The sequence below is a fragment of the Nematolebias whitei genome, chromosome 9, assembly GCF_014905685.2.
Source record: "Nematolebias whitei isolate Nwh7 chromosome 9, NemWhi1, whole genome shotgun sequence".
Classification (NCBI taxonomy): domain Eukaryota; kingdom Metazoa; phylum Chordata; class Actinopteri; order Cyprinodontiformes; family Rivulidae; genus Nematolebias; species Nematolebias whitei.
This window is the reverse complement of record NC_056506.1, coordinates 33,798,455-33,818,769: the sequence shown is the minus strand read 5'-3', so window position 1 is coordinate 33,818,769 and position 20,315 is coordinate 33,798,455. Positions and strand designations below refer to the sequence as shown.

Sequence of the window (20,315 nt, the reverse complement as noted above, 5' to 3'; positions counted from 1 at the left end):
TTACATCCAACAAAAGTATAAATTGCAAAGAAAAACAGTAATAAGATCTGAGATATGAACTAAGAAATACACTAAGAATACACAAAACACTAATAGTACAAAATAGGCCCAACAACAGCAAGAACATGAGTCTGTGTGAGCAGATGAGTACGAATAAACACAGCAGCATGAAATAAATCAGCAGCATGAGATCAGCAACATGGATAATCAGCAGCACATCTCAACAAACTGAATAGTTTTCATTTGATATTATTTCTATCTTAACGTGATTCTTGAACTGCCATTGTGTATCTGTTCTTCCTTCCTGTTGCTCTTAAACCCAGCCGGTCGAAGCAGATGGCCGCTTGTCCTGGGCCTGGTTCTGCTGAAGGTTTCTTCCTCATGACGGAGTTTTTCCTTCCCACTGTCGCCTTCATGCTTGCTTAATATGAGATTCTGCTATGGAGTTAAACTCAAAGCAGACTGCTCCTCAGATAAATAATGTTAAATTATTATTTTTATATATGAATGTTTCTGTTCAGTGCCCTGAGACGACTTCCGTTGTGACTTGGCGCTATATAAATAAACTGAATTGAACAATCAAGTGGCATTACTGTGATTTTTCACAGTGATAAATAATCCTGATTAGATATTCATGAGTCTAACAGCTTCAGGGTAGAAGCTGTTCATCCTCAATCTAGTGGTCCTACATGTAATGCTAACACTTAAAGGGAGCTGTAAAGAGAATCAAGGGCAGTTTATCTCTTCATAAACACTTCTCTCGAAAAATAGCCTTGTAATTGATATTTAATGTTGCGTTACATATCTGAGTCTCTTCCTTGCCGTACCACATTTTAGCCTCCAATGTCACTTCTCTCACTCCTACAGACACCACCTCCACAGAGTTATGAAGCGATCCAGTTCCGCTCATCCTCGAGTAAACACCAGTCTGGCTCTGGCTCACCTAGGAGTGAGAACACACAGATCCAAGTTTTCTCTCTACACTTTTCTGAGTCATAGGTAGACAGGATGCGAGGGAGCCAGGGGAAGCAGCAGGAGAAAGGACGGTAGAGGTGTGTGCCAGCAAAACAAAAAGAAGACTAACACAGTCCAGAAAAGGACACACAGAAACTAGTCAGACAATATGGAAGACCTTCCTGCTGCTGCTGGTGTCTTTGTGGTATATCCACTTCTCTGAGAGAGTGTGCGTCAATATCTGTGGGCTAATAAAGACGGCAATACGCCTGTGACTCACACACATCCCAAGGGAAAGGATGGAGGGAGGAAAAAAGAAGAGAAGGGCTTGAAGGGATTGCTTCACTCTCATCTTTTATTAAACAAATCCAAAAAAAAAGAAAAAAAGAAATATACAGTATGTGTAAATTAGAGGTCAAATAATTATAATTTTCAGGACTCTCTGAAGCTAATGAGTTGTTAGGTGTTTTAGTTTCACATATTGTAGCATTCAACAAGAGATAAATTTATGAGGAAAAGGTCTGATGACTGTCATCATCTTCAGTTTGATGAATACTTGCAGCAGCCTTAGAGGTGTGACTGCGTCTTCCTTTAATGAATGAGTTGAAGTCACAGATCAGTGATTCAACAGAAAAAAACACCTTAAACGCTTGAATGAAAGAAAAAAAAAGCTCTTTTGTTTACGAGACCTGAATACCGCTCGACTCCTAGAACTGCGTGTTCTGTTTGCGTCGGAGCGCCGCGCAGCCTTTCACAGACCACATTCACTCAGAAACGCTCAGACTCACCGGCCTTCGTTGCCATAGAAACTATAGTTTCAGGATGATTCCAATCATCGTGTTGAGCCTCAAAGATCACTCAGACATGCAACGCACACGCCGCGCCTCTAAAGCACACAGCAGACCAGCTGTTATTACCAGTACAAACTTGTTTATTTCCATTACACAATTTCCAAGGCCAGATCACAAATAAATAAAGACACACTTGTTGCAGTTAAAGCTCAGCTTCCAGGGACACTTAACCAAAAAATAAAAAGTGACCCTAAAACTGGTCCAAAACAAAGAGCATTAAATACATTAGGAGGCTTTACATGTGTACAGTTAGTAGTTTCATTCAGTTTGTGACATTTGAACCTTTTCACTTTAAAACCTATCTACATATAAAAACATCTTCTGCCTCGTTAGATCCAATCTGATGACGGTGGTATGTATTCTGTGTGCGAGGTCTAAAAACACAGGGAGCGCCCCACATTCTCAAGACCCCTGATGAAATCTTGCGTTTGTCGGAAGGCAACAAGCAGCTTTTGGCCAGGCAGAGAAAAAGCAGCGAACACAATAAGCGTCTGACATTTCACTGAATCGTCAGGAGGAATAACAAGAATATATATATATATATATATATATATATATATAAAAAAGAAAATCTAAAACAGGAAGGAGGAATGTTGATCCTGCTTCGTCGTAACAGCAGAACTTTTTATCAGCTAAAGACAGCAGAAATCTGATAAGTGATGGTGTTTACTGTACCTTCATCAATGCTGCGCTGAGTACCGTCAAAATAAGAGCTCAGTGACATGCCCACTTTTTACAGAAGAGCACTGACCAATCAAACATTCTCAGCTTCAGTCTATATTTAAATAAAAGGAAGTCACTTGAACTGTTGCAATTTATACCGCCACAAATCTAAAAAAACCTGCTGTAACCAATATATGATTTACATGAGTTAAAATACCTGGTTGTACTATAGTACACACTCGTATGTACATTTAACGTACAGTTATCTTACACACAACCAAGCTTGGATTTACAGCAGCACTCTGTACGTTCGTCCTATATGCTCAACCCTGGAGTGCGTTCATACAGAATTTCTTCAATTGCTCCAATGGAGTGGAAATTATTCTCCTATTTATGTGCTTTGGTACAGGCGCACACTTTCCATCATGCAAGTTTTACACGCATTTCCTGTGTAATTTACATCTTTAGCACAGTATATTAACAGGCTACTTCTAAATGCTGCCGTCAGTGTCTCTCTACCATTCTCACTTTTATGTTCCTATAAGATTATTCAACTAAGAGCAAAGGCTGATAAATACACCTCAAAAAGGGCTTTCTTCCTTTTACATAGTTAAAATTAGAGTATAAATATTGCACATTCATTTTAGATTTCATATTCATGAGTTTAAAAAAAATGAGCAAAACAACAGTAACTAGATCTATCAAATTGAATGGCATGTATCGCTGCAACTAGCTAATGTAACTTTTTGTCCTATGCAAAGTTCTGTTGGAGACATCCATGGTCTTGGTCATGACAGCAGGAAAACAGAATACGTGTGTGTCAATAAAAAAAAAAAACAAGTGCTACAGGAGGCATCGCCTTGACGGATACTTTGCCATTGAACTGTGATCCCAGTCTAATAGCAGGGAATGAAGACTCAAGTAAACATGCACTCGAATGAGCAGACTTTGGCTCACCGGAGAATAAAAGAAGAAAATGACCTAAAAAAATGTAAACACAGCTCATTACAAGTAGCATAAACAAACAAACAAAAAAAAGGGAAATACAAAATAAGCATGTATAAGACATGTATAAAATCTCTCTGAATAGTAACAGTATTAAAATGTATGTCTTAATGCTAAATCTCTTGTGGCTTTGCAACTGATCATAAAGAAATGGGTTTCAAAGCCGACGAACCAAACATCGAAGAAAACATTGCAACGCACATAAGAAAAGAAAACGAAGATAATAAAATTCCCTGCAAAGATTGCAACCTGAAAGTGATTTAGTTCCCTCTGTCAGGCCTATACTACGCACTGCCCCCGTCAGGTACCTGGACGTGACTACAAACCGAGCTGTAAAGGTGGAATGCTCCTGAGAGCAAAGGAGAAAGAGAAGCTGTGATGAGATGGATCCATGTTTATGTTGACATTCTTTTCCCTTCGAATCATGCAAAGGTCAGGGTTCAAATGCCACGTTGGTCGTTGTAGCAACTCAAAGGGTTGAGTTGTAAGTGCGTCGCCTGGCTGGCTCAGTCATCTGCTGTCTGGGTTCTTCCTGCCTCTTGGTTTTAACCGGAAGTGCTAAAACTCGATTCCAGATTTTTCTCCCCACTTTGATCGAGGCTGGTTACAGAGAAGCTGAGGTGACCTCTCTCTACACATCTGAAACAATATATGTGTTACCTACATTACAAGTTTGAGTCCTCACGAAATAGTTCAGGTTAGCTCCTCATTCAAGTGAAGGGTGTGTGTTGCTTGGAGTGTATTAGTGTTATTTTCCACCATACATCCTCTCAATGTCTTCCTGGTAGTGTGTTTTGAGCTCCTTGCGCTTCAGTTTGAACGCATCAGTGACCAGACCAGTCTCTGGTGTCCAGGGTTCAGCGCTCAGCCGGATCTTCTTGGGAATCTCAAACCGCTCCAGTTTGCCTGGTTGGAGGAGAGCAGAACCAGAACTAAGAGTCCGCCCCAGACACAATTCACCCAAAGCGTGTGATGTGCTATCTAACCACACGATACCTTTAGCTGTATTACAATCATTTTGTTAGCAATAATACGACTTTTCATTTCTACCTGAAACAGCAGCGTCAGTAATGATGTGGAGGAACTCTTTCTCTATCTGGGGGTTGTTGCAGATTTCTTCCCAAGCGCCGTTAATTTGCATCTGCCTCGCCAGTGCCATTAGCTGCTTGTGATTAGGCACCACAAAGCTGATCACATATGACTCAGCACTAAAAAAAAAAAAATAAAGAAGGGGCATTCATGTTTTATAATCAACACATTTTCTCAGTGTGGGAACAAAAAAAAAGTGAAAAGAAGGAACATAAAAGGATAATACCTGTTGGCATAGGCACAGATATTGTCTACATAAGGGCAGTTCTTTAGAATGGCTTCTACTTTTCCAAGAGAGACGTATTCACCCGCCTGAAGTTTCACCAGGTCTTTCTTACGGTCTGGAAAACACATGTTCACATCTGATTTAACACATTTATCTGATCACCAGCACACAAACGCATCAGATGGTATGTCTCCTACCAATGATCTTGAGGCATCCATCAGGGTGGAATTCTCCAATGTCTCCGGTGCAGAACCACCTCTGGCCTTTCCCATCCACGAAGAAGTCCTCGTGGTTCTTACCGTCACTTTTATAGTAACCCATTGTGACATTGGGCCCTCCAATCAGAATTTCCCCTCGTGGGTTAGGCTTATCTGTGCTGTAGTAACCACCTGAAGGAACAAAGAACAATTAATTAACTTTTTTTTGTCTGATTTCTGTAGATATATTTGCTAATCTCTTACTGACCCTCCTCCCAGTTCTTCAGCGTGAACTCAGAGCAAACCAGTGGAGCGCCGACCCGTCCCGTGCTGTAGTCCCAAACTGAAAAATCCACCAAAGACTCAATAAATATAAGCAAGTACAAGCTAAGTTGTGTTTTATCATCATTGTGGTGAAAAAAAACCAACACACAAAAACCCCAACACGGTTTGTAAAAGTACCCTCAGTGATGGTGCCAGCTCCACAGGTCTCCGTCAGGCCGTAGCCCTGCCCCACAGGACAGCACAAACAGATGTTCATGAAACGCTGGGTTGCAGCCGATAGTGGAGCTCCGCCGGAGAGCAGAATCCGCGTGTTGCCTCCCAAGAGGGACCGTACCCGTTTGAAAACCAGACTGAAGGGGAGGAAAAGCATGGCAAGCCAGTTTATAATTTCATAAGATTAAACTCGATCTTCAAAGCATATTTCTATTTTTTTATTACTACTAAGTGAACATTAATAATATTATGTAAAATGACAGTTTTTCCCTTAGTCCCACAAAAATAATTTAAAACATACTAGAGAACAATTTCCAGCATTTTATGTTGTAGCTAAGTGTTAACAAAAATTTTAAGAAAATGCTGTACGAGGTTGAGATTAGCCTCGGAGGTTAATGGCAGCTGGAGCAGCTCGTGTATGCAGTGACGAGTTTTACCTGTCACAGAGAGGCGTACTGTATCCCTTGGAGATCTGCTCCATCTTGTAGTTGTAAGCCAGTACGAAGAGCGTTTTCTGGAATTTGCTCATCTCCTCCACTTTGGTCATCACATTTTTGTAGATCCGGTCCATGATCTCCTGCAAACATCAGACAGTCAACACTAAGCATGACTGTAATCAGTTATAAAGTTTAAGTTTAGAGTATATTCTAATAAACAACGGCTTCAACATTAAACATTATAAGGACTTACTGGTACAGCAGCCATAAGAGTAGGTTTCAGCACACTGGTATCCCCTTTACTGCCCTTCTTGATCTTAGAGGACTGTGAAAATGAAACAACTGTCAGTGCTGAACAGAGTTCAGGTTGTGGTAACAAATCGACATGGGTGCCTGCCCATGACCATTTTTATACATGGTCAAAAATATCATGTAAGAATTGTGGATTTAATGTTCTGAGGACATCATAAAAATCATATCAAATTTTATTCAGACACTGACCTGGTCCGCTAGAGTCTGAGGAGAGGAATACCCGATACGACATCCATGAGAGATGCAAACCAGTTCTGCACTGAGCTCTAAAACGTGGGCCAGTGGCAGGTAGCCAATGTAGGTGTCTGTCTCACTGCCAGCACACAAAAAAAAGCAAACTATGTAATCAAAGAAAAATAAATCCCAAGTAAACAAACATAGTTGCCAGAAATGGCTGGAAAACCACCACAAACAGATAAAACCGTCAGATTTTAAGTATCAGAACAGAAGAAAAACCAGAGAAAGTGTCAGAGGCCAAGCAGTGAAACTCTCTGCATACTTGAGGTTAGGGATTCGCTCAGCCATGCCGGCAATGCCAGCAATGATGTTGCCGTGGGAGATCATGACACCCTTAGGAATGCCCGTGGAGCCGCTGGTGTACATGATGACGGCGATGTCCGAGGGCTTGGGCTGTCTGCGCTCTACTGCAACTGTGGAGCAAGAGTGATGTTAGAGTAGAAGTACACCACACAACACCTTTATCATTATTTGTGAAATAAGTCGCAGCTAAAATTCAATTATATGCTTCATAACCAATTTCGCTTTTTGCTTTTTATTTAAAATAAAATATAAAGCTGAAATTTACTGACCACTGTCCACAGCAAGTACGACAAACTATTTAGAAGCTGAAGTGATTCTTAAGAACCATCATTTCTTTTACCTTTATTTTCCTTTAAAGTTGGACACTGTCATCAAACTGTGCGTTTGTAAGAGATGATTGCTGATTGTCATGCACTGTGCATCAGTTTAATTACAAATCAGGATGTTGGATTTGTATTAAGCCTGCTCTGGTGTACTTCAATGTTCCTGGTAAAATTAGAAACAGTTTTAATCACAGTGCTCACTGTTTTCTGGTTTGGATCCCAGCTCCTTCACAGTGTCCATGTTATAGATCATGATGCCTCTGGGCATATCTGAACAGCTTGTGGGCTTACTGTCCACAACAATGATGTACTGCAGCCTCGGGACATCACACAGAACGGCCTGCGACAGAAAATTCAATGTTGGCAAAAGAGAGGAAGAAAAGGAAAGAAAACGGCAGGAAAAAGTAATTAAGCAAATTGAAATGAGCTTCTTTGCTACACATGAACAACAACATGGTTCAACCACTTTAACACGACTGACAAAAACAGTAATCAAGCACCTTAAGGCGGCCCTGCAGCAAGTCTTTGCTTGTGATGATGTGCGTGACTTCTGTTTCATTCAGGCCATGAGCGATGGCCTTGGGCCCGAGAGTGGCATACATGGTAACAACTGTGAAGTTCAGTTATAGTTCAGCTGGTTAGTTTAAATGTACACAGACTAAATGTATAAATATCAAAGTCTATTCCTGCATACGTACGTGGGAAATTGTACATGAAGCAGGCTTGTGCTGCTACAACCCACTCAGCTCTGGTCTCACAAATGATGGCGATGTTATAGAAGGGCTTCTGATTAAGAGCTGCCAGACCACTACCAAAACACTTGGCCACGTTGTAGGCTTCCTCATACGAGAGCCAGTTATAGTTCCCGAGAATTACCTGCATGAAACATGCACAGGTACACAAGGAAATCAGTACTGTGTACACATACTACAAAGAAGCAGCAGAACATACGGGCTTGTGCAGCATCTTTACAGGAACAGTTTTAGTCATCGTGACAAGGATGCACTGAATATGTTCACTTTTTTTTTTTTTTACTTTTACAATAAACTTTACAAAGCAAGATAATGATTGTGGCAACAATGAAACAGGAAAATCAGCAAATGACTCATGCTGAACCAGTTATACGTCATCACCAATATGTAGTGAGTTACTGCCATCTACAGGACTTTTGTTGTCATTCAGGTGTTCGTTCAGCGGAGGCCTTTTCTGTTACTCACACTGAGTGCAGTGCAAGAAACAGAACACAGGTCCCCTTCTAAACATTTACGTCTCCACAGGAGCAACTCTATGGCTCGACTACACTCTGCAACATATCTAACCAGTAAAAATAAAAATGTAAATAAGCAGACAGAGGATTCTCACCTTTTTAAACACTTTGCCGTTTGGCTGGAGTTCATCCTCCTCACTAAGCACCTCCCTGCTGCCCAGACAGTCTCTCGCTGGGAACCTCCTTGCAGCATTTTCAAACATTTTGTCCAGTGTGTCCACTCCAGGGTTCAACCATGCTACCAACGTCGCCAGGCTGTTGGTGGATCTGTACGGTCCCGCAGGGTGTCCGCTGACTGACTGCGCCTTTATCCGGCGGGCTCGTTCCAAATTGGTGCCAGCCCCGGAGAAGAAGTACCAGGGTATGAAGGTGATGACAGAGTAGACCCAGACGACAGAGCGGAAAACATGCAGGAGCAGCGGGTTGATTTCCTCCTTCAACTTCATCTCTGGCGATGAAGTCAAAGCTGGAGATGACTCAAACTCTTAAGAGGAACAACGGATTGATCTGCTCAGCTCAGTATTCTGATCTGCTGCCTACAGTGCATGCAGGAGGAGGTGGTAGATGTTTATGCGAGGCAGAACAACCTGCAAAACAACATTAAAATGAAATTTTAGACGTATGATCTGCACTGAAAATGAATCAGAACATTCTGAAACACTGAGTTTCAGTAAATATGAGTAACAGCATCCCGGTAAGTAAATCCTTGCTTTAATGAAGCCCAGCTCTGTCTATTTTTAGACCGATTCCCCAGCATTTTTCTTTCTCCACCACTTTCTTCCATGCTTCACAAAGAGCAACCTTACAGAGGAAGTATGAAGCTGAATGAATCAGCATAATGAAAATTTAACATCAGAGCTGAGGTTATTGTGTTAACTAGTTGAAAATGTGCTTCTTATGTGAATCGACTGTAAACTCTAACTCCGTTTTGAAGCGTTCCTTTGTGCGCTCTGGAGACAATGCAGAACTTTGCACCAATCGTTTTTTCTACTTTCTGCAGAAAGAGATTTGTCAGATAAACTGACAAAAAAAGGCAAACAAAATATGACAGGATAAGAAAACTGTTCAAGACTGCTGAAACAAGCAGAGCTTTCCTTTAACACTGCATTTTCTGGAAGAATTCATTGTGTAGTTTGCAGCAACATTATACCCTGTGCTGTTTTTTGTGTGTATTTTTATTGTTTGCTCTAAGTGGGTTTAGTCTCCCACACTTTAAAGTTGTTAATGCTTTAAGATGCTGGACTATGCAACTGTTTGCATCACCTCAGACTGCCTCCCTGAGAGCTCGGCTATTTGTAGTGTGTGCTTAAAGAGGGCAGGACAAGCAATGTGGCCCTGTAACCTCTGAGCCTGACTGCAGCTTACAGTGAGAAGCTAGAGGTCAGGACTGACGTTAGCAAACCCCGGCCAGCTAATGTGACAATATGGTGAAAACAGTAGCACAAGCTAATGAGGTGGGATGCTCATATGCACAATATGCAGGCTACAAGACAAGATACATGAAAAATAAACTTGCTTGATTTCTAAAAACAAATGTCTGTGTTGCACTAAACTGTTTCAAGACAAGACGGGCAGAGAACAACATTACACACACACAAAGCCAGCACTCAACAACAGGTTTAATATTAGCAGCATGTGGTTGATGTAATGTGCAATCAAGGAGAAATCATTTTAGAGTGAATGAACTGATGCTTAAAGCTACATCTATTATTAAACTACATACAAACTAACCTGTACAAAAACCTTGACTGAGCTGTCATTTCTCTATATTTTGCTTCCAAGACACTAGACTTTCTTGTAATCTTTAAAAAAAGGGTCTTTTTCAGCTGCTCTAAAGGTTTTCTGTGGATTTGAGTTCATTCAGACACGCACCAGTACCTAAACAATCTGAACACAACAAGCAATGCATCCAAGAACCATTTTAAAATAAGCAGTTTGTTAGCAGCTTGTCTCGATGACAATTTGTTTCAGTTTTTTAGTTCGATCTCTGACAAATACCGAATGCAACCCAGTTTGACATAGAATCCCTGTTAGCACCAAACAAGTAGCATCCAGAGCTGCTGGTTGCAAACTGAATAAGGCAGATGGTCTTGTTCAGGTTTTTGTTGGCTCTTTTCAGCTGAAGACAGCATCTTAAACCTGACATTTTTTTTTGGTTTCTCCTTCTTTGACCAGTGTTTTAAAGTTTAAACACATCCTGCAAACCACACCATCATAGATGGACAAGGACTGAAGCCAGAAAATAAAATAAAAAAGGTCAAAAAGCAGTCCCGAGACAAGATTTTAAAAGACCTCAAGAAAACATCTGCCTCCTTGGAAGCAGATTAGAAGGAAATAAAATGTGGTTTAAAACTTTTGAACAATATAAAGAGGAGCTAACTGTTTTATTTACACACAACCGTTATCATTTAAGTGTGAAAAAGATTGAACCTAAAGCGACAATTTTACACACACACCCCCCAATCAAAGTCACAGCGATATACTGGGTGAACGTGTCTCACTTGTTCTGCTTACATACCACAGCAAACTGCCATAAATTGAGAGTACATGGGAAGATCAAACAAAACTCGGAGCCAAGCTGTAGAGAGTTCACACCAGCTTGGTTTAACACTGGCAGTACAGGTTTAAGTAGACGTACTGTTTAGAGTAGGGCCGCCTTTTTCTCGTTAGTTTGAGCAACAATGAAACGGATCTTTTTCACACAAAGCAGCTGACATGCAATGAACGGTTAGTGACGGTTAAGAGACATCACGTTAGAATTAATTTTTCATCTTATGTGTGATGTCAGTCCCATAAGATGCTGGTTAGCCTCGACTGTTTCAGACAGATAACATATAAAGCACAGACAACAATTCAACAAAAATCAATACAAATCAAATAAAAACTGTTACAGTGTTTATAACTTATTTTATATGATTTGAATTGCTTTTTGTTGAACAACTGTTGTCTGCACTTTATATGTTATCTGTCTTAAACAGGTCTCTCTTGAAAATGAGTCCTTGTGACTCACCGAGACTAACCTGTATAAATAAAGGTTGAATGACACAAGAGTAAACCACACCACAAACCAAATGAATCAAGTCGTGAAAAATACTTGTGTTCTGCACAGTTTGAGTAACAGGGAACTAGTTTTACTTATGTGAAAGTAAAACTTTTAATCACATGCATAATAACTACCTGCAAACCTTAGATTTACAAGAATCTTTTTTTTTTTTTTTTACTGTTTTACACAGTTGTAGTATATTTCCTAATACGGTTAAGACTTTTAGCTTATTTATCCACTATGGCAGAATATGGCTACAATGTTGTGAGGCTATTTTACTAGAGATTATGTTAGTTATACTGTTTAAAGTTAATGTTTCATTGAAAAAGCAGCTGCAGGACTGGAGGAAGACACCAAAATGAGTTGAACATTTAAATCTGGTAACATTTTAAGCTTGTTCTTCTTACTTTTATGGAGTATTTCAGATGTTAATTATTCAGTCACCTTCTTCTCGTTGGTATTAGCTTATTTGAAGTACTGTATGTGCTGTATGTACTGTATACTGTATGTACTGTATACTGTATGTGCTGTATGTACTGTATACTGTATGTACTGTATGTGACGTATGCATTAAACACACATCTATCAGTATCTGTGTTATTTTTAAACGCTGACAGTGTGACATCAATGCTTACAGCTAGTAAAAATAGATATAAACAGTAGTGACTATAGATAAGATTACATCATGTGTAACTGCCGGAACGAGATTTAAGAGTTTAATTTTGGTTCTGAATATCGGGACATAGTAATCACGCTAGCGAGTTTAGCTGTTAGCCGAAGCTTAGCGAAGCGGCAAAAAGACGACCATTTATTTAGTTCAACAAACCCGTCACAGCGCTCGCTGAGTAGCAAAACATTTACTCAATAATTTTAAAAGCGAATCATAAGTTTTATAAAAATGTACGACTTGATAAAGGCGACGTGCCGCGCCATTCAGTAAACCGGTGGCTAACGCAAGCGCCTCCTCACGCGAACATCTGCAAAGCGCTAAGCAACACATCCTCTCACCTCTTTTCCTCGTTATTACCGAGTCGCTGCGGGACGAACTCCGGTGTTTTTATCCTTTCAATCACAGCTCCGACATCATATTCACGTAAACTATCAAGTCCATAGTGTTGGCAATGAATCTCAACTGCAAGTGTGCGATAAAACCAATATGAAAATACGTAAATCTGTGAAAAACCGGGGCCACTGGTGCCAGACCGGAAGCTGTCAGGTGACGTCACGATGTTTCTCCGACAGTGATTGGAGCTTCGGAGGTGGCGCGTGCTGGAGGCAGCGGGAACGTCAGCGAGGTTACTAGCGGTCAAGATACGGAAGTCTTCAGCGACGTGTCGTCGGTGCCCTGCAAGAAACTGTCTACCTTTGCTGTAAAAGTAAAAATTATAAAATTATAAATAAATTAAACAATCGCGTTTAAAATACACGTGACAGCACAAGCACAGTTATCACCACTGAACTGACCCGAACATAAAAATCAAAGATACTTGAGGAATCCTAAAAACGAACTTACACAATACTGTCAATACAAATCCATGGCAGACATACCTGAGGGTTGGAGTTCAAGTACTTTTTTCAGTTTTATTTTATAGCCAATTTGCATCGCTATTTTCAAGTTATTTATTTTATTATTATAGTGTTTTTGTCTTCTGTCTTTTCCTGAAAGTTTGGAGACATTCATTAAATGTGCAGATCGTTACAGTGATCTGTGATAATTCATCCATCCATTATTTTTTACCCACTTCTCATGTGATGTTTATACTTCATACACTACAAAACTGATCTAAAACCGTTTTGTTATATTTACTGTCAATAATATTTAGTTTTGCACAGTTTATGCTAACACAACATTGAGGACCACACAACGTGGTCAATATTGCAGAATGACAATCAAACAGTGAGTTACAGTATATATTTACAAGTTCTTCAGAAAATAAATAAATGGGTGGGTGTACTTTTTATTTACCAGCAACAGATAAAAAATACAATCATAAATTGAAAAGGATGCCATTAAAAAAAAAAGACTAAATCTGCAAAATATGAATCAAACTGTTCAAAATATGCTTTTGCCAAGCTATTGTTGGACACTTTTCCAGGCCACAAAAATCTAGCTACTGTTTTATCATCTGAAAGTTAATCAAAGTAAACAAATAAAAAGACTATGTGCACTAATTTCATTCAACCTTTATTTACACAGGTTAATCCCATTGAGTCTCGGGGACTCAATTACAAGAGAGATTTGATTTTAACAAAAAGTGATGACAACAGTGGACAACAAAAACAACAATAGACAATCATAAAGGATGCATACAAATTATTATTTTTTAATATAATATTTAAGAAGAGATCTGATTTAGTCCCTCAAAATGCCCACCATGTTGACAGATTTATTTGACGTTTGTATTTCTTTGTGGTCATTTTATTCATGGTGAATAAAAGGTCTTCAAACATGTTTCTGTTATTTTGAAACCTTTTTGTTTAGACTTGCAGCATATCTTGGATTAGACTTGCATTCTGTCCCCTCCTCCTTATTAAATGTCCTACAACTTGATTCAAGGAGAACTGTCTCTAATAAGATTGCACATTGCTTTATAAAACATGAATACTTGCCAAAATCCCTATAACCCAAGTCTTATTCTTAAAAAAAATAAAAAAATATATATATATATATATATATATATACAGTCCTGCAACATTTGATAGTAATGTAGTGAGATCTGCAAGTGAATTTACCACAACTGCACGTTTCACACATGCGTCAAGGTTCTTAATTGTCATTCGCCTCACACGTGGTACATGTGGTGGAACAAAACTGTTTACTCAAGGTCCCACCTAAAAATTGCAAAAGTAAAAAGTATAAAAATAAATAAATAAACAGCATACTAGGAAATATATCTCTACACAATAATAATGTAATATGGTGTATTAAACAGCTATTAAACAGAATGTGGTTCATGCCACCGTATAACACTTGGACTTATCAAACAAGCTGATTTGAAATTTTAATTTAATTCTCAAAATTCCAAGCTCATTCTTTCAGTGAATATGAATAAAATTTGTAATGTATACTTTCAGTATTTTACCAGAAACAAATAAATTAAAATGCAAATCCAACAAAGTGTCAGAGAGAATCACAGATTTGAGAAAGGAGTGGAAATAGTTTAAGCTGCATGATGATTTTATATAAAGTGATTCACAACAAAACTCATCACTTTAATCATCATACAATAAGAAAAAAAATAGACATGACACTGATAAAGCAGTCCGCAATACATATTCACATTGCTGACTTTTATAATGAATATAATTTGACTACAACTTGTGTTAGTTTATAATAAAGTTGGGTTTGAGCATCTAAAAAGGTTTAGCTGATAAACGGACACAACAATAATCAGTAGTTTAAAATGTCTCCATGTTTGACTAAAACATGAAAGGAACATATAAAACACAGTGGCTCATTTTGAAAAAGACAGAAAGGAAAGAACGTGTTATTTTATTTTATTTTTTACTACCAGTAATATATTTTTCTAAATCACGTGCTTTGTTTAGCCCTGCATTTCCAACGTTTGTCCACCAGAGGGAGACAATCGCACTCTTTCATTTTATTTTAATTAAGAAAAGACCAAATTGTGTTTGAATTACGACAGAAAGATATACAAAGAGAGGGAAAGTATTTTTTCACATCCTTGGGCAACATAAAATGGTAAGATGATCTGTGTTTGGCACTTTGATCATCAAACATTGAGTTCACGTCACTTATCTCTGGAGGTTTTGCTTTTCAGGCCATATGTCGTGCACATATTCAGTGAGCTCAAAAACACACCTTTTGCAACAGCTTTTAAAACCACATGCACACTTGGACTTGCACACAAGTGTTACAAATGCATGTGATCACACGACGAGCCAAAGTGTGTACGCAGAGGGGTGATAATCACTTTCCTCAGGGTAATGTCTCTGAGGTCATGGTGGGACAGACACCATCAGGGGGCAGATGTTACAAGTAAAAGCAACACTTTCATCTTCTCTGTGAAATATGTGTGTCCAATGTGATAATGACACAAAAACACACTTTGCACCTACTTAAGGCAAGTTGCAGGAAGAAGGGAAATGGATCCTGCAGTGTCTGTTTCTGAATTTTTGACATAATTTATTGATTCGTTCATTCGTTTTCCTCATGTTTTTGTAAGTCACATTACTTTATTTCTTTTAGATTAAACAAACACTTTCGTAACTTCTTTTTCAAGTTACTTAGCATCAGAGAAAACAAGAAAAAAAAAAAGATGGGGGCCAAGGGGCCAGTTTTGTGAGGATTAAGGAACAAAAGGATCCTTCTCTGTCATCAAAGAGGATCTGCTTTCTACTCATCCCCTCTTCTGTGGCGACGCTTTTTATTCCAGGGAGTGGAAGTGATGGCTGCGGGGAGGAGGAAGGGTGGGAGATAGAGGGGAGAGTGACGGTAGGGGATGCAGATTTCAAAGTAATCTTTAACTTTAAGCCCTACAGTCCCCAAGACATGAGGCCTTTTGCCCTGCCTAGACACTGTTGCCTATATTGCTCCCAGTAGAAGACTGCCACCCCTCCTTTCCTTCCCCCCTCAGGCTTTTGTCATGGTGGCATTTAAAGTGGCATTACTCACTGACCAAATGAAGGAATTCTTTTGAGGGACCTAAAAAGGATGGATTTAAGCTACTGAGACCACCGTCGCCTACTAAAACAACCCCAATTGGATACAAATGCCTACTGTGTGACTGGGACACAATGGAGACATCATCTCAACCTTAATACCTTGAACCCACCAGTTGACGTTTTTCTCATGCACGTTTTATAGATTGTGTAATGATGGTTAGAAATGGTCCATCGTGAACATGTAACTAATAATTCTCCTGCTCGTCAGGGTGATTTTAAATCAACTCAGAGTCACGGATGATTTAAGGCCCCAATGGGAGGTCATCTGCTCCAGCATTGTTTCATGACTTTACACTATTTATTTGAGCCCACAACCCTAAAGCGCTCTGTCATCTTGGGAAGGACGGTGTTCCCTCGAGGGTCACTGAGGTTCCCTGCTGACCTGGTCCACCATGGGGAGTGAGTGTTATCACATAGAGGAGGTTATTAGGTAAACTGGTTTAGTCATAAGTATAATGGGTTGTATTGCTAGAAATGATTCTCTCACAGAAGAAAAAAAAAAATCAGTTTGACAAGTTAGCTAAAATAAACTGTCATAAAGCAGCTACTAAACAGGCTGTGCTTATAAATTCAATAAGAAAACTGAAGCTGCTGCTTTTGACAGTTTTCTTGTGGAAATAAAAGCTCATTATTGACCCTGGAATTGTAACAGGAATCAGTCATGTTTGCAACAAATTCATGTGGTTGCAGCAATGTTGGCACCAGTGATTCAACGTTTCATGAAGACACTCAGAACGTTCTTGCAACTGTCTGCTAAAAAAATGTTTTCAACAATTTTTTGCATTTCTTTAAAAGTTAGCATGATATACTGGTTATTGTTTTGCAAACTTTAGCTCTAACTTAAAAAGCTTTGGATTATCTGAACTTATTTTTATGTATATATGTATATATATATATATACATACATACATACATATATATACATAATAATCTGCATGGTATTGGTATCGGCCAATATAAGTGATAAAGTCGGCCAATTCATCAAAACAACTCACTGATTTAAAAGGCACGGTTATTGTATGACAACACAGTGACAAGGATTCCTGCAGCGCCAGCACAATGTTATGACATCATGCGCATTGTTGAGTTTAGATTTGTGAAAATGTACAAATTTGCACTGTTCAAGTGATGTCATTGTGTTAGAGAGAGTAAATGTCATGAATAAATTTGACATTAAACATAATCCAGGTTGAAGCGTTACATCATTTTCAGCCCTTTTTTGGCATCTGCATTTGGTTGCAGGCGAAATTGACAATGGCCACGAAGAACAATGTAGTATTTTAATTCCACAGCAGAGAAAGCTATGTAGTCTCTGTAAGTATGTCTAGGGGAAAAATATCGGTATTGGTATCGGTTATCGGCCAAATAAGTATTAACATATTGGCATATCGAATATTGGCCAAAAACTAAATATTATGCATCTCTAGTACATACATACATACATACATACATATATATATATATATATATATATATATATATATACTGTATATATATATATATGTATATATTGTGCTTTGGGTTGTTATTTTGCTGTAACATCTGGGACTGCAGTGGCTCAGTGGTCAGTGCAGTGGTCTTGAAATCCTGAGGCTGCATACTTGAGCCCCAGTTGAGTACGGAAGGACAACTGGCACAAAAGCAGTTGCCAAATCTTGTGAGCTCACTCGCTGTGGCGACTCCTGCAAAAAGGAGAAGCTGAAAGAACAACATTCTGCTGTAAGACTTTCTTGCTAAACTTACTTTTCTGACACTGTGCAACTAAAAGAACTTTTTCTGAACTCAACTTTTCTTTGGCACATTCAGTGTCGCTCATGTGCTGGAAACGAAGCAGCTTCAGAAACACAAGGAACTCCTTTAAGTGACGTCTGTCTCGATTCCTAAACTGATCAGTTTGGGTGTTTTTCCATGGAGGACTGCTTGGATCAAAGTTCAGAGCACTAATTTTAAACATCGTGCAGCACTCATAAACTTGGTGCTGTTGTATTTTTTTTAATTTTTATTGCACTTTCATTTGGTCATTGCTTATTTTAAAGTTGTTATGTTTGATGACAAGAGCTGCATGATATTAGGAAAAAAAACTTGCATTGAGCAATATTATTATCATTGTGATGACCGTATTAATTGAGATATAAAAAAAACATCTCTCCTTATCGCAGTCATTCAAACCAAGTGTGGAGATCAGTCAGAGCATCTCTGTTGGAGTGACCAAATAATAGTTGTTAAATATTTCATATTAATAAATTATATTAATGTGCCAAGAAGAGTGGCAGACCACCAGTATGAGATCCGTTGTTCTTCTTTTAAGCAGGAGCTCCTCAGACTCTTGTTGTTGTGGAGGATGCTACACTCACCTTCTTTTTCTTCTTCAGTGATATTTAAGTCAGTGGTGGCGAGCAGAGCAAAACCGCCTCCTTCACTGACCCTGTCCACCATGTTTGCCCATGTTGGTTAGACTGTTAAAACCAGCTGTTTACCCCCACCGGCCATTTAAATCAACATTAACAGACCCATGCACCATCACATACAAACTTCCTGTGATTCTCACTCTCCCCTGGTTCTGATAAACCGGGTCGCACTCCGGACTCCATCTGGTTTGTTCAAGACATCAACGTTCATGCTCAATAATCCAGGTAAAAAAAAAATACAACAATTGTCAGTCACGTCATCAGTTTTTGTTTTTTTTAAACCTGGATTATTGAGCACGAACTTGGATGTCTTGAACCACTTTGGCTGTGGCTGGAGTCGACGGTGGAGAGAACAGCCCCCAGAAACCATCTTATCACCAGCAAACTGGTTGGCCCACTAAAGAAGTGTGCTGTTTGTTGGGGAAAACAGTTTGTTTGTGACTCCTCAGACTGATGAAGCCCTTCGATGAAGGGCGAAACGTCTCTCAACAACAACAACAAACTGTACAGATGACCTGAATGACCATTGTTGGATACGGTTTGTTGTGTTCACGGACCCGTGAATAACGACAGCCCAGGTTTGAGGACTGTTCTTTAGAAACTAACTAGTGCCAGAAAATAAAACGAACAAGCTCGTTCAAAACGAGTTTCCAATCCGTTGTCTGGCAGGCTCATGTCACAAAGTGTCTGTTTGAGCTGAGTTTAATGTGGCACCTGCAGGGACAGGTGAGTTTCAGCACCACGAGCTGTCCAACTGATGACACCTTCAGGACTACTTGCACTCTCAGAGGATACTAAATACTGATCATAAACTTTAAAATAATATGATGGATGTCAACCTGCTTTGCAGTTTGAGCTTATCTTTTTGCTGTATTGGACATCTAAATCTATACAAACACGTAAAAAAGGTTATTTTCAGTGTCTGATTTTAATTCTAAGTTTAATTCATAACTCATTAGTTCATATCTCAGATCCTTATTTACTGTTTCTTTTTACACTTTATATTTGTGTACACAATTTTGTTCCACCTCATGTACCACATGTGATGCAAATGACAATAAACTTGAACAAATTCATAATTCAACCCCCGTCATATAGTTTCTATTCACTCTCCTTAAGTCCATGTTTCTCTCATAACATGAAAAAAAGAAAATCGCTAAATATTTTTTATGCTTTACCTTACAGATTTGTCAAGGTCAGTTCAGATTACTTTATGGTATGATCTGTTGATTTCATTCATATTCACTTACAATATATATACTTTTTTGTGTGTGTTTTGTAAATTAATCAGTCTGAATATTAAAGAAAGTTATTTGATACCCATACTCTTACAAATAACTAACAACTAAAATTCCTTGCAATAAAATAAACATAAGTTCCTGACACAACCACAAATATTCATATTTGTATCAGTGTACAGGTGGGAATTTTTGTAAAATTTTATTTCAGATTTTTTTTATTCGAAAAGGTTAAATGAAATACTTTGCATTGGTGTTGCCAAATAGGAATAATTTTAGATGTTTATGTGTTTAGTTACACTTTTGCTTGAAAATCAAAATACATCAAAAATTGAGATAGATAGATAGATAGACAGACAGACAGACAGACAGACAGACAGACAGACAGACAGACAGACAGACAGACAGACAGACAGACAGACAGATAGATAGATAGATAGATAGATAGATAGATAGATAGATAGATAGACAGACAGACAGACAGACAGATATACAGACAGACAGACAGACAGACAGACAGACAGACAGACAGACAGATAGATAGATAGATACATAGATAGATAGATAGATAGATAGAT

General features: G+C 38.8%; 1 protein-coding gene across 1 annotated transcript; it reads right to left on the bottom strand.

Moving 5' to 3' along the window:
- Positions 1-3,710: 3,710 nt before the first annotated feature.
- acsl3b (acyl-CoA synthetase long chain family member 3b) lies at positions 3,711-8,833 on the bottom strand. The gene is made up of 14 exons (XM_037681672.1): positions 8,458-8,833; positions 7,794-7,971; positions 7,596-7,705; positions 7,297-7,435; positions 6,732-6,882; positions 6,422-6,545; positions 6,174-6,245; positions 5,921-6,060; positions 5,448-5,620; positions 5,254-5,328; positions 4,986-5,177; positions 4,789-4,903; positions 4,524-4,681; positions 3,711-4,379 (listed from the first exon to the last, which is right to left on the bottom strand). The coding sequence occupies exons 1-14, from the start codon at positions 8,806-8,808 to the stop codon at positions 4,222-4,224; spliced, it is 2,136 nt and encodes a 711-aa protein (XP_037537600.1). The 5' UTR covers positions 8,809-8,833; the 3' UTR covers positions 3,711-4,221.
- Between the last annotated feature and the right edge of the window lie 11,482 nt (positions 8,834-20,315).